General features: G+C 34.7%; 1 protein-coding gene across 2 annotated transcripts; it reads left to right on the forward strand.

The window, feature by feature from the left end:
• The first annotated feature begins 1,253 nt into the window (after positions 1–1,253).
• Positions 1,254–14,741, forward strand: LOC127835559 (zonadhesin-like). Of its 2 annotated transcripts, XM_052362004.1 has the most exons (8): positions 1,254–1,510; positions 7,705–7,881; positions 8,269–8,442; positions 8,776–8,931; positions 9,194–9,334; positions 10,629–10,771; positions 12,851–13,844; positions 13,971–14,741. In XM_052362004.1, the coding sequence occupies exons 1-8, from the start codon at positions 1,444–1,446 to the stop codon at positions 14,495–14,497; spliced, it is 2,379 nt and encodes a 792-aa protein (XP_052217964.1). In that variant the 5' UTR covers positions 1,254–1,443; the 3' UTR covers positions 14,498–14,741. The 2 variants fall into 2 exon arrangements, with proteins under 2 accessions (XP_052217964.1, XP_052217957.1); XM_052361997.1 differs by having other exon boundaries at positions 12,851–14,741.
• Positions 14,742–15,688: the final 947 nt, after the last annotated feature.

Consider the following 15,688-nt stretch of genomic DNA (forward strand, 5'->3'; position numbering starts at 1 on the left):
GAATTATCATATACTAAATTAAATAGTACCTATGCTAAAAAATACGCATTGCTTTGATATATCTAATGGTAAACTTGAATAAATTGTTCTTTTGAAACAAAATCTATTACAAATAGCTGTCCCATTTGCCGAAACATAACATAAATGCAAGTCTAAATGACGAAGATTCATTTTACAGCAGATTTATTAACTTATCTTTAAATTAATTCCATACGAACATGCTCCATCGTGAGACACTTTTAAAAATGTTGAAACTAATATTTATTTGATATTTTGCAAGGAATGTTTAACAAAATACATCTCCTGAAACTTGTGTTTTTTAACTTCGGCATTTTAAATGGGGACCATCGATATGAGTTTTCCATTTGACGCCAACTTTATCGAAGGATAAGCTCCGGTTGCTTACTTGTCGAATCAACCCTTGAGAAGGAAGTGGAAAGCGCGGTTGTTATTTTTCCGTGTCCCGACCGATCCGGCTTGGTATTCTGATGTTTTATCCTTATGCTTTCATTTCACGGGTCTTGACTCACTAACACATACAACCATCACCAACACCAACAACTTCACAACCACCACTTCTGATAGTGATGATGATGATGGTGATGATGATGATGATGATGATGATGATGATGATGATGATGATGATGATGATGATGATGATGATGATGATGATGATGATGATGATGCTGATGCTGCTGCTGCTGCTGATGATGATGATGATGATGGTGGTGGTGATGATGTGGATGATGATGATGATGATAATAATAATAATAATAATAATAATAATAATAATAATAATAATAATAATAATAATAATAATAATATCTTATATGTTGGTATAGTCCGTTTCATTTGTGGAGCATTAAAATGATTTTAATTGATTAATTTAACTAAACTATACTTAATCTAATAAACTATACACGTTTCCCGATATATGGTAGGTCAAAATCAAACACTTGGATCGAAACAATACTTGGGGGCAATCGAAACTTATGGTTACAACACTTGTTCAAATTACTAATGGTCAACACATCTGACGGTGAACACGGTCAATGATAATTGACCTATGGACATACATGTCCGACACAGAGAGGCACGGAATAGTCTTCTCATCTGAGTGGACCGTTTTTCAATATTTGCAGTTTTCCGGTCGTCGACAACAGAAAACTTTTCGTCGCATTTCTTTATAATTAGTGCTGTTGGTACTTAAGGGGTTAAATACGTACTTCCGTTTCGAATTATGAACGACAGAATTATGAATGCAGATCGTAAAATTAATACATGTGAACAGGTTGTTTTGATACGAACTAAAATTTCTCTGCACATTTTAAAAGCAAATTCAGTGTGCTTGCCGATTTGCACGTATTAGCAACATTTGAGTATACATCATCAGTACAGACTCAAGACTCATTGCACATTTTGGAAACACTGAGATACAGACGAATGACGCGTTTCGCCGCTGTTTGCATTCTGGCAGTGTTTGCGATTACAATAGAGGCTGCCTTCAGAGGTATGTACACTTTATGTGTCACTTTTTTCGCGATTGGGATGGCCAAAGTGTAACATCTGATTTAGGTATCAAGATGCAAGAGTTTTTATTATAACTCGATGTTTATAATTTTGATGTATGACTTCATACTATAGAAACTAATTGTTTAATAGTTTTAGAATGTAACGGTGTATGTTTCAACAAAAGTGTTATTCTTGATCCACAAAATGTCATATTGTATTCGTCAAATTTGCTGTGCCATGTTCAAGTTATATTATGCGCATTTTGCACTGTTGAATTGAGCTGAAAAGAATTATCAGGTCAAAGTATTTAGTTAAAATGTGGTAACTGACCAATTATCTACAACTCATCTTGTTACCAGTTGTTTATAAAAAAAATATTATATTCGATATTTTACATGACTCACCCAGTCCTCTAAGCCGAAATGATACGTTAAACAAAATTGTGTCTCTGTGTCGTATGAACGAATCTGCATGAAAACTACATTAAGACGCACATTATACATCGAATAATTTCTGTCGTCAGTTGTCAAAACGAAAGTACGGTTCAAATGCATTATTTTTCTATTTCCGGTTTATTGTTTTAGTATGTTGATGCTGCATTGACAAATATAAGTGTATATGAAGTGAAAACACCGAAAATAAACAAGGGTTGCGATAGACACCTATAAAAATAGCATATACTGTAAGATTTCCATAAGGGTTCCGATAGACACCTATAAAAATAGGCATATACTGTAAGATGCCCATAAAGGTTGCGATAGACACCTATAAAAATGGCATATACTGTAAGATGCCCATAAGGGTTGCGATAGACACCTATAAAAATGGCATATACTGTAAGATGCCCATAAGGGTTGCGATAGACACCTATAAAAATAGCATATACTGTAAGATGCCCATAAGGGTTGCGATAGACACCTATAAAAATAGCATATACTGTAAGATGCCCGTAAGGGTTGCGATAGACACCTATAAAAATAGCATATACTGCAAGATGCCCATAAGGGTTGCGATAGACACCTATAAAAATAGCATATACTGTAAGATGCCCATAAGGGTTGCGATAGACACCTATAAAAATAGCATATACTGTAAGATGCCCATAAGGGTTGCGATAGACACCTATAAAAATAGCATATACTGTAAGATTCCCATAAGGGTTGCGATAGACACCTATAAAAATAGCATATACTGTAAGATGCCCATAAGGGTTGCGATAGACACCTATAAAAATAGCATATACTGTAAGATGCCCATAAGGGTTGCGATAGACACCTATAAAAATAGCATAATTATACTGAAAGTTGCCCATAAGGGTTGCGATAAACACCTATAAAAATAGCATATACTGTAAGATGCCCATAATATCACTTTAACTATTGTATGTGCGATGCAGTACATAAAAGCTATATAATGGGTGTGCAAATGCTTATACAATTATTATTGTGGCATAAATAAGAAATCACAAATATATTAGTATTATAGTGACGTTTAAATTGCTTTCACACAGTCAATAACTTATCAGGATGAGCATACAAGCGAAACACTCAGTTGCATTGAGGGATTCACAGTAAGTTTTTATACCCATTCACCTTACAAAGTAAAGGGGTATGATTGGACCTCCATGAACGTGTCTATGTCAGTCTCATCTTCTATCTCAACGTAGAAAAACAATTGTCGACAGACGTTTTTATGCACTGATCAGAGCACAATATTCAAACTTGCAAGCATTTTTTATTATAATATAATGTTAGGCATGTATATGTATAGTTATTTGTATCGCCCTTCATTAAAACTAATAAACGGCATGCCTCATTTTTGACTCAGAGTTTTTTTACAGCAAGAGTATTTATATATACCATTAGCAGATTATTATATCCATGTTGTTAAGTATAAATGAATATACCAAAATCTCCATAAACGTCTGTTCGTCTTTAGTTCAGTAATTTTCTCTGTTTTTTTTCAGTCTGTATGTCTGCCCGTCTGTCTATTTGTCCGGCTGAATGCCTTCAAACATACAGTTGTTTGAAAGCGTTCTCATTAAGTCTTCAACGTATACCTTTCTAAGAGGTTAACATACAAAGTCGTGCATTTGCGGTTTGTATCATTTTCGTTAAAACATACCCAATGTTTGCCCACCTTTTGACCGAAGACAATTAATACTATGGTGTGACATATAACAACATACTGTTGGTATTCTTTGTAACGGTTTTGAAAAATATGTGCTATTATAGTATGTGAAAATGACGTGACATAGCTATGTAAAAAACAAAAACGATTAGCACGCTTAACTATGAATTACTTAAATATAATAACATACTGAAGAATTATGGTGAAAGATAAAGAACATAAATATACAAAGTATATAGTCGAATAGAAGATAAAGAACATAAATATACAAAGTATATAGTCGAATAGAAGATAAAGAACATAAATATACAAAGTATATAGTCGAATAGAAGATAAAGAACATAAATATACAAAGTATATAGTCGAATAGAAGATAAAGAACATAAATATACAAAGTATATTGTCGAATAGAAGATAAAGAACATAAATATACAAAGTATATAGTCGAATAGAAGATAAAGAACATAAATATACAAAGTATATAGTCGAATAGAAGATAAAGAACATAAATAAACAAAGTATATAGTCGAATAGAAGATAAAGAACATAAATATACAAAGTATATAGTCGAATAGAAGATAAAGAACATAAATAAACTAAGTATGTAGTCGAACAGAAGATAAAGAACATAAATATACCAAGTATATAGTCGAATAGAAGATAAAGAACATAAATATACAAAGTATATAGTTGAATGGAATATCTTCACTCCTCTTGATTACGGAGCACACAGATATTCATTTGCTTTTTCATCTTGCCCTGCAAATTAATAGATACAAACAAAACATAAGAAAACAGTCCTCGTTTTAGGTTTTGCAATGCATTTAGATCATATTTCTGAAAGTTTTCCCCGTGTCACTATCTATAATGTTCGTTACAGTTCATTCCTAAAAGAAGCCTATTAACACGACAAGGGTTGTTTTCCTAACTTCAGGCAGTCGAGGTCGTAACGCGACATAATGTCTCCGGTGATCAAGTGTCCAATTAAGCGGTGTTCACAAAAACTGTATCCGCATCCCTTGCAATCTGAGGAATAAACATAATCTTGATCGTTGTCGGATTTCCATTTATTTAAGGCCAACATATTTGTATTTGAAACATAGACTTTGCAAAATTGATATGTGGTCTTGTGGAAAAGTTTATGCAAATTTCATGTTTTCATGCAAAACCTTGTTCAAAACATGCAGAAAAACAGCGCGATTCATGTCTTGTTAAAAAATACTCTTTAGAAAAGGCATTAAATAATTAGGACGATGCTTAATTTTCGGTTGATATCATATGTACTTATATACTGACAAATCATAAGCCTTCTAATGTTTGATGGTCGAACCTTTCAGTATTTAATATTTGAAACAATACGCGGACAATAAAGTATACTCTTATGAGTTTGAGAAGTCTTATGTCACAGATAAGTTTAACGCACAAACATCCATGTTATTGATTCATTATCAAATTATGTACAAACAATTGTTATATATTCAGTTGTTGTTCATGATGTTTTCATAAAATGCATAATATGCGTGATAGACCTTTTAATATAAAAACGGACCATGTAACACTCAACGTGAAAGAAGAAAATTAAGAACCACTACTTTTATGTTGACTAAAGTATAATACTTAAACATTAATGACCCATTTAATATTGCAATACTGTACGTATCTTTTAAATGCAACAATAATTCCATGAAGTCGAATTAACTAGATGTGAAATGAGAACTACCCTTTTAAAGTGATATTATGGGCATTTTTTCGGCTTAGCTTTATAAGCCAGCTTTTCACCTTATCTGACCTTTGTAAGTATCCAATAAAATTCAAATTAAAATTTTCCGCGGCTAGACACGAATGAATACACTTCATTTATTCAATTGGCTGATTTGAACATACCACCAAAACATTGGAAACATCGACGCGTCTTTGTAACACTGTTTTTTTTACTGCATGAAACAATTTTATCTATAAATGAAGGCTTGATAGATAGAACAGTTTTACGCTCAATTCTCGACATCAATGCAGTCTGTGCGTGCACTTTGTTCATAGGGTTGCCAGCGCCAGTATCAGGGTCACTTCGCGGCCAGTGAAATAATCGTTATATGGAAGTCAACATAGTCTTTAAGCGTAGTTGTCCTCTGAAAATAAAAGGTGCACGCACAAACTGTATTGATCTCGAGATTGAGTGTAAAACTGTTCTATCTATTAAGCCTTTTCATTAGAGATAAAAATGTTTCATGCTGAACACGCATTAAAACAGTGTTACAAAGACGCGGACATGTTTCCAATATCCGGTGGAATGCTCAAATCAGCTTATGGGATAAATGACGTCTATTCATTCTGAACTAGCCGCGGGAAGTTTTATTTGAATTTTATTGGACAGTTACAAAGGTCGGGGCCCGTATTCACCAACCGATTCTTAGACTTAAGAATAAAGAATAGACTTAGAACCAACAAAAATGTGTTCAGTGTTTGAATATATACAGGCATCCACTGGTGATTATATCATTAACAAAATGTTCAATATGAAGAATAATATAGATAGAGATGTTTACTGCAGTGTTTGACTCGAAATTTAAGAAGTTCTTGAATATTATAATTTCGAGAATTTTCTTTATTCTTAGACTTAAGTCTAAGAATTGTTTGGTGAATACGGGCCCTGGTAAGGTGAAAAGCTGGCGTAACAGCTTCGCCGAAAAAGTTGTTTCAGATTCGCAAATTTTCGTTTAAGTTATGATATTTAGGAGGCAACAGTAATACTGAACATTTACCATGGTCTAATATTGCCATTATCTGCATCTTTTGACGATTTTAAAACCTGAAAATTATAAAGCGTTGCAACGCGAAACGATTGAATAATTTGGAGAGTTCTGTTGTTGTCGTTTAATTTTGTGAAACTACGAAGATTGTTTATATACAGTATAAAATACGTCTTTCATACATTCTTGGCAGGATGGCCGAGCAGACTAATCATAGGACTCCGGGGGTCACAGGTTCGAGCCCGGATGCGGTCTACTTTTTTTCCTTTTTAGATCCAATGTTTACATTTATCGATATAAAGCATTTAATGACAACCTTCAAAACATGCCAAAATCTGTGAAAAGGCCTCTTTAAGCATGAGCGCGATGATTCTCGATACTGTTAATAATCAACAAACCACTAAAACAGGTTTGTTCGAAGAACGCGCGTATGAATATTTAAAATATGTTCAGATACTTCGCGGGCGGTCGTGGCCGGTTGACTTAATGTTTTAATTTCACTTCCATTCTTCTTTTGGTTTTCTGTTTTGTATCTATAGGTTTATCACCAGCAATATGTAATCATGTAAAATAAGCCGCGAAAACTCCGCGTAACATCCCGTACTGCGTATCATGCAGCTAAGAACTGCACAGAAAAAGACATTTGCTATCTTTGATCTCATTTATTGAACTCTTTACCTTTCACCAAATCCAACCACAATCAACGCCGTATATCTTTTTAAAAAGATATTTCTTGTTACTGTTGAATTGAGCTGAAAAGAATTAACAGGTAAAACGAATTAGTTAAAAAGTGGTAACTGACCAATTATCTACAACTCATCTTGCTACCAGTTGTTTGTAAAAATATATTATTTTCGATATTTTAAATGACTCACACAGTCATCTAAGCCGAAATGATCCGTAAAACAAATTTGTGTATTTGTGTCGTATGAACGAATCTGCATGAAAACTACATTCAGACTCACATCGTACATCGAATCATTTCTGTCGTCAGTTGTCAAAACGAAAGTACGGTTGATATTCAATGGATTATTTTTCACTTTCCGGGATATTGTTTTAGTATGTTGATGCTACATTAACAAATATACTTGTATTTGAAGTGAAAACACTAAAAATAAACAACGGTTGCGATAGACACCTATATACTGTTAGATGCCCATAATATCACTTTAATTAACAGTCTTAAAACTACACGTGATTATTGAAAATGTGTTAGTCATTTAAGAGCACATAATACGCAATAATGAATGAGTGAATCGTATTTTGGAAAAATATGATCACATTTTAAATTGTTGAAAAATCAATCTGTATTCAGTGGAACGAGGTGTCGGGTGTCCCAAAATGTTCGCAAGCTTCAACGGCAAAGTAAAGTACAGGCGAAAGGGATTACGGGCTGATTTCAAGTGTAAAAAGCAGATGCGACTACATGGTTCAAATAAGCTGAATTGTCTTGAGGATGGAACGTGGGACGGCGAACAACCGGTGTGCATTGGTAAGTTATAATTACTTCAATCAGTGAGTACATGAGTTCAGAGTAAATCACAAGGTCACAACGGGTCTGTTTTAACGACCGATTAAATCCATCGAAACATCGGAACTGAACGACCTGCTGTGATATCTGAAAGGTGCCAACTGAAACAATTGTCATAACACCAAAAATAATCTCAGTTAATCGTGTGCTCTGGTTAATAATTAACATGTATATAATTTTTAAATTTTAAGCAATTTAATAAATACACACATTCAAATAATTTACTACGTTTAATATCTAACATGTACTCTGATTCAACGACTCTATGGAGGGCCAGCAAAAACTCCTTCTTAGTTTAAGGTTGCGCGACCGCTTAAATATACTTGAGTACAAAGGTGTTTTTTGCAGGCTCCGGTTGTGTTCCGTATGACACCGGTTCCCAACCTCGTCTCAATACGAAGGACAGGTACAGCGACGGCTCATTGATGCAGTTTTCGTGCACTGGCAATTACCACCTCGTAGGCGCGGAAGAGGCGTTTTGCAATGGTTTCGAATTCAGTGCCCCGCTTCCGTCCTGCGTTGGTAATTCAATTTAAGATTTTAAGTGTAGAGTTATGTTATACGACGGAAACCTTTACAAAGTAATCGCCCTTTTAATATTGGCATTCATATGTGCATGTATGTTGGTGTCTTTTTAATTAGTGGTACATTATAATAATGTTAGTTACACATCAAACACAATCAATCCATTTCTTTCCCATTAATTATACTTGGTCACATGTGTGGTAGATTTTTTTACCAGATGCAAGTACTCTGGAAATTGATATCAGCAGTAACAATAGCAATACCTTTTCTTCGCGGTTATTTTTATCGTAACTAAGTTCCACATAAAATGTTTCATGTGTGCCTTTTCAGCACCGGACGATCTGATGGACTGTGACTTCGAAAACGGACTCTGTGGCTGGACCCAGGATAAAAAAGACGACCATGACTGGACGACAAATGTGGGCCCCACCAGTTCTGCCGGCACCGGGCCTATGTTTGACCATACATTCATGGCGCACCAAAATGGTATACCATTTCCGTGGATAAACATTCAATAATCACTACTGAAGTTTAATCAAATATTTTCAGATTTCAAAACGTATTTTATAAAACAATTACTTGCAATTACGGTATTGGTACATGAATGCTTTTGTAGATTTGGTACTATTTGCTTCCTTATATTAATAAAAAACATTTATTTAAGCATAATAGAAGTATCAAAACTATTCATACATAATTAAGGGTTTTTATTGTTTCCTTTGATAATTTTCTTTTGTCCATGGTGCAGGTCACTATCTGTATTTTGAATCCTCCGCGCCCACAATGGCCAACGATGTTGCGCGCCTTCTTTCCCCAGTATACACACCGAAGTTTTCGCCAATGTGCTTTAATTTCTGGTATCATATGCAAGGGCCACCTGAGACGGGACGTAAGTGCGCCGATTTGTTTTGTTTTTTTGTGTTAGTTCTGTACATTAAAATCCACGAATGTCCACCAGCTTAAATAATATATAATATTCAAGAACAGAAGTTTCGTAATAAACCGTTCAATTCAAAAACGAAGTGTCACAAACGTTTGTATTTGTATGTTCATGCCAACAGTATGTTGTATTTAACGATTAATCACCAGATTAAATTCTTAAATATAGAATATTAGTCACATGTTTAATTTCCACATTAATACGTATGAAAAAACTTGATAATAAATTAAGAAATAATTACTTAATGCTTTTTATTAACCTGAGTATATTATGTAATGAGTGTATTGCTTTCGCAAGGTATAACATGAATAAGCATATTTCTGGAATAATAATTTTGAAAAAAGAAGAAGAAATTAATCATTAAATTAAAACGCGATATTGCAAAACGACACGTTCATACAATAAACTGCAAACACTCACTGAACATTATGTCTTGTATGAAAATAGTTTGCATTCTTATTTATTTTCTTTTTGATATAGCATTGTGAACACTATCGAATATTGATTTCTGTCAGCAGATGTTATGAACTCACGGCCTAGATAATGTTGTTTTTTTTAAATAAGATTAATACCAACTACATAAAATTCCAAATATCTTTTTATTCATAGAAATACATTATTCAACGGCAACATGGGAAGAATACAATAAGGAATAGTTTAGCGACACCAGTTAATATGTAACATTCATTGGAAGATTAATGCATTTGCTAAATATATACATCAACCTGAAGGAATCTTGAAATAATGTATTCCTTTACATAATCACAACTTGAATATATTCAAATACATGTAATTATGAAGATCTTACATATAATTTTGAATAAGTTTGGTTTTGCAAATCCTTTTTATCTTGAGAATTAGTCTTTAATTTCAATATCAATTTATATAAATGTCCCTTACCCCATTATTATTTTACAAATAACTATTAAAACTAATTTTTTAACCATTTAGTTAGAATAATCAAAAAATCTGTTATGAGATAATAATAATAATATTAAACATCAAACGGTGATGCTACGTTGGTTTTATGAAAATTTAATAAAAGATGCATTTCAGTTTTGTTTTATTTCGTACAACACGTATTGTGAACTAAAACCTTGCATTCCGTGATTCGCTTTATAGAACAGTACATTTGACTACTGTGTCAGTTTTACTCACAATACGGGCAGATGATAACTAGCAATAATGAGTTTATGATCAGTTTATGTGAAGGATGATAATAAACAAGCGCACACTTCTGCAGATGTGGGTCGACTGGAAGCCTTCATCAAGGGTGTTGACGAAGACCTGAAAGATTTGCAGCCGGTGTTCGTGAAGGAAGGGAACCAGGGCGAGGACTGGCACAAGGCGGATTTCTTTATCGACACTAGAACAGACTCCTATCAGGTACTGAGTTGCAAAAGTGTATGCAATTAACCAGTTTGCTGGTTATGCACATTAAATATATATGAGAAGACTATACCTTATTCAAGTTGCCGTCCAACAGATTGGTAAATTGACAAAGTTAAAAAAAGTTGTTTCAGATTCGCCAATTTTCGTTTTTGTAATGATATTTTTGAGGAAATACTAATACTGACCATTTACCATGCTCTTAAATATCCATTATATGCATCTTTTAACGATTTGAAAACCTGAAAATTATCAAGCGTCGTGCGACGCGAAACGATTGAATAATTTGGAAAGTTCTGTTGTTGTAGTTATATTTTGGGAAACTACAAGGATTGCTTATACAGGTAAAAAAATATATCCGCTTTAAGCATGAGCATGGATGGTCGAGTGGTGTAGGCGGGAGACTTTTTACTCCAGGACTCCAGGGGTCAGTGGTTCGAGCCCTGGTTAGGGTTACTTTTTTTCCTTTTTTTAAATTGTATTCTTCTTGTGTTTTTTTTATTGGATATTTGTAGGTCAAATGTTTAAATTTATCAATATAAAGCATTCAATGACATGCTTCAATACATGCCAAAATCTGTTTTGCTCTTACATATCCATTATATGCATCTTTTAACGATTTGAAAACCTGAAAATTATAAAGCGTCGTGCGACGCGAAACGATTGAATAATTTGGAAAGTTCTGTTGTTGTAGTTATATTTTGGGAAACTACGAGGATTGCTTATATAGGTAAAAAATATATCCGCTTTAAACATGAGCATGGATGGTCGATTGGTGTAGACGGGAGACTTTTTACTCCAAGGGTCAGTGGTTCGAGCCCTTGTTAGGGTTACTTTTTTCCTTTTCTTAAAATGAATTATTGTTTTTTTTAATTGGAGATTAATAGGTCAAATGTTTAATTTAATGACATGCTTCAATACATGCCAAAATCTGTTGGACGGCCCCTTTAAAAAGAAATATCGATAGCGATACCTCATATTTGAATCGTGGGAGACACGAAATCAGTTCACAGGTGAGCTGAACTGTCTTGTTCGTTGTTTGATTGTTTGTTTAAAGGGATCTTTTCACGGTTTGGTAAATTGACAACTTTGAAAAAAGTTGTTTGTGATTCGCAAATTTTCGTTTTAGTTATGATATTTGTGAGGTAACAGTATAACTGAACATTTACCATAGTCCAATATAGCCATTATATGTATCTTTTGACGATTTGAAAACTTAAAAATTATAAAGCGTTGCAACGCGAAACGATTGAATAATTTGGAGAGTTCTGTTGTTGTCGGTTAAATTTACGAAACTACGAAGATTGCTTATATAACGTATAAATTACTTGCACTATGCAGATCCGGCGGAATAGCCGAGAGAGATAATACGTTTTTACTTCAGACTAACTCCAGGACTCCGGGGGTCACTGGTTCGAGCCCTGATACCGGCTACTTTTTTTCCTTTTTTAAATTGTATTCTTGATTTTTTTACTGGAGCTTTAAAGATCCAATGTTTACATTTATCAATATAAAGCATTTAATGACAAACTTCAAAATATGCCAAAATCTGTGAAAAGGCCATTTTAAGGGTAAATCCTTCACATTTTATGCAACCCTTAACTATTCGTAACCGTTACAAAATGAACAGGTAATTTGTCAACCAAACATTGAATTTCGACAATCGTCTTTTCGGCATTTGTTTCGAGCCGTCTTACGAATTATAACATGGGTTTTGAATATTTTTTATTGAAATCGAGCAATATATTATTACATTTTACAATTTGGTAAGATTAAAATATTTTGCCACTCGTAAAAACCGCATTTCAGTTTGTGCTGTACTGTTTTAGCAGACTTAGTGTCAAAATGACATTGCATACTAGATATCAAAGTAAAGTCATGCTTTGATGAAATGAGTGATGGTGATATGTTCATGGTGCTGTAAAGAAACAAAAGAAACATGATTCTCTTATGATGATATTCGGCATGAATTAAAATCGATAAAAGTGTTCAAGATGTTTATATAGAAATTGCACAATTTCTGGAAATTTGAGCAATATCTCACCTTTGACGATACTTCTTCTGTTCTCTTTTAAGATCGTCATTGTTGGCACAAGGCTTCTTAGCTACATTAGCGATATTGCGATCGATGACTTGATGCTGTACAATTGCACTTTACTTTCTACCCCCACTACCACAACCTCTACGATGTCTACTCCCAGCACGTCTGAAACACCTGAAACACCGGCAAGTACTAAAGTCAGTCGTAAGCCGCCTACAAGAAAACCCCCTGTGACGAAAGCGCCCAAGCCAACACAACCGGTGGTGACTAAAGCCTCCATAGTAACAACAACCACTGTTGCAACAAAGGCACCAACAATCAATATTGAACACCAATCTCCTCGCATATATACAACAGCTTCAACTGTAACAGTTGTTGTTCACACGTCAACCACTTTACGACCAGAGGTACCCACACATGAAACAACAAATGCTGCGGAAGCAGTCCAAAGAACAAACACAACCTCAATGACAAAAAAACTATCAACTGATTCTATAACAGAAGAAATAGCAACTACGCCGATGGACACAAATGAAACTGGAGTTACCAAGGTTATAACAGAATCAATAAACGCTTCAGTAAGTTCCATTTCATCGGTGTTTACAACTGTTATACCATCGTTAGATAAAAACAACACTTCATCATCGCGTACAATGCTGAACGTATCAACTGTGACATCAACATTTAAGTTTCTGAATGAGACAACTGCGCCCGAAAAGCCGGTATTAACCGATTCAACACCGTTAGCGACATCAACCATCAACAACACTGTGAACATGACAGATGAACCATCTTTGACAACAGAAAAAAACAACACGTCGAGAAATGCATCAATAACGACAGATTCTATAACAACAGCTATCGAAACAACACCGCAACCAAAAGCAGCACCTACAACAATTAAAACGTTTACAGGTGAAGCCCAATCTTACACAGCTCGCATATCAGCATCTGAAGCAACAGTGCAGCCACAAAGAACAGAGGCTACAACCAAAGTGCCAAGTTCAAACTCGACGACAATAAGATCACCTTCCCCAACAATCGAAGCCCATTCTTCCACAGCCCGCATATCCGCATCTGAAGCAACAGTGCAGCCACAAAGAACAAAGGCTACAACCAAAGTGTCAAGTGCAGACTTGACGACAATAAGATCACCTTCCCCAACAATCGCATCTACAAAACCAACGCAATCTCAAACAAATCCGAAAACAACAACAACACCAACGACAAGATCGAATCTTAGTACTAAAACGGAATCTGCACTTGCACAAACGACACCAACAGTAAAGCAATCAATTGTTAAAGATGATAGTCAATCCACACCTGAAATACCTGTTTCTTCTACACCGAAACTCAGTACAAAGAAAACTATAACGAATGAGAGTACTTCAGCTGCCAGTGCAAATGATACACGTGTCTCTGCCACAGAGGAACGTCACGAACACCCTCAGGATGAGACACTGAAGCCCCTGATGATCGGCCTGGGAGTAGGAATCCTCGTGGGGCTCATGATAATCGGCGTGATCGCGTGGGTGTGCGTCCGGAGGAGAAAGTTTTACACGAGCCGCTTCGAGGACGAACTGAAGCCAATCACGAACTCAGCCTCGCTTCAGAGCCTGAATAACGGACAGTTTTATGTGGAGGAATACCACGATCTTGAAGACCACGAATCAGAGTCCTAATATGTATGATAATGTTAGGAAATTACGAAATTGTATAATAATGTTAGAGGAGTCATTAGTTTAATAATAATGTTAAGTGAGGAGGTATAATGTTAAATAATAATGTAATGAGAGTCAGAATGTGTACCCTAATGTTTGGAGAGTCATGTCTCTATTATGCTGTTGACGTTGTCTTTTGTATAATTATCGTATTATAACTGATGTCGGAATCTCAAATTGCATCAGATGATATATCTCTCTTGTTGTAGCTTTGTCTTATCTTTGCTTCTGGTATTAAAGTGTGATAGGTTGTGTTTCGGGCATCGACATACAGGCAGCAGATTTCGCTCACATACTGTAGAACGAATCGCTATTGCAGATGTAACAACAGCGCTAAAAAAACTAATATATTGTATGATCCCCTACCGGTAAAACCGGAGAGGCCTTAGGATTTACGCTCTGTGTGTCCGTCAGTCCGTGAGTCTGTCACACTTTTCTGGATCCTGCGATAACTTTAAAAGTTCTTCATATTTTTTCATGAAACTTTAAACATGGATAGATGGCGATATGGATATTATGCACGTCATTTCCTTTAGTTCCTACGTCAAGAATTCTGGTTCCTGCAACATATAGAGTAGAAATGTGTCTGAAAATTGTGGGGTTTCACCGGTAGAGGACCATATTGCTTGACAATAGTAATGTTATATGTAATATACAATTATATTCTTATACTACACGTGATACAAACCGGAATGTAACAAAGATAATGTTTTAAGCAGGTTTTTGAAAATTAAATAATTTAAAATCACTTAAAATGTCTCGAACGCTGAAACTTTGGAACGGACTTGTTTCATTGGTTACATTTGTTTATAAAAGTATTAATAATGTACTGTATCTGATTAAGTTTAATTGCAAATAATGGACATCTTACGGGCAGCTTTATTTTAAAATTGGTGTTATTCAATTCTGACCTTTTTCAACTCCTCTATTTATTATATGTTAACACTTGTTATCAAACTAAATTTAATGTAACGATAAAATTAGATATAATGAAATATCAAATAGTGAAATAAAAAAGAATCTTTGCTGATGACGCCACATTTTTCAACAATCAAACGGAAAACGCAGTCACAGATTTGATAAACTCATTCGTGTATTCTTAAACTATATCTTGTCTAAGCCTTAATACCGCAAAAAAAGACTGTGTTAAGA

This window comes from Dreissena polymorpha, chromosome 1, assembly GCF_020536995.1.
Source record: "Dreissena polymorpha isolate Duluth1 chromosome 1, UMN_Dpol_1.0, whole genome shotgun sequence".
In the NCBI taxonomy this organism is placed as follows: Eukaryota; Metazoa; Mollusca; class Bivalvia; order Myida; family Dreissenidae; genus Dreissena; species Dreissena polymorpha.

Coding starts and splice junctions, on each gene's coding strand:
- LOC127835559 (XM_052361997.1), top strand. CDS start 1,444: ATGACGCGTTTCGCCGCTGTTTGCATTCTGGCAGTGTTTGCGATTACA. Junction 8,443..8,775: donor CCCGCTTCCGTCCTGCGTTG/GTAATTCAATTT, acceptor GTGCCTTTTCAG/CACCGGACGATCTGATGGAC. Junction 9,335..10,628: donor AGGGCCACCTGAGACGGGAC/GTAAGTGCGCCG, acceptor ACACTTCTGCAG/ATGTGGGTCGACTGGAAGCC.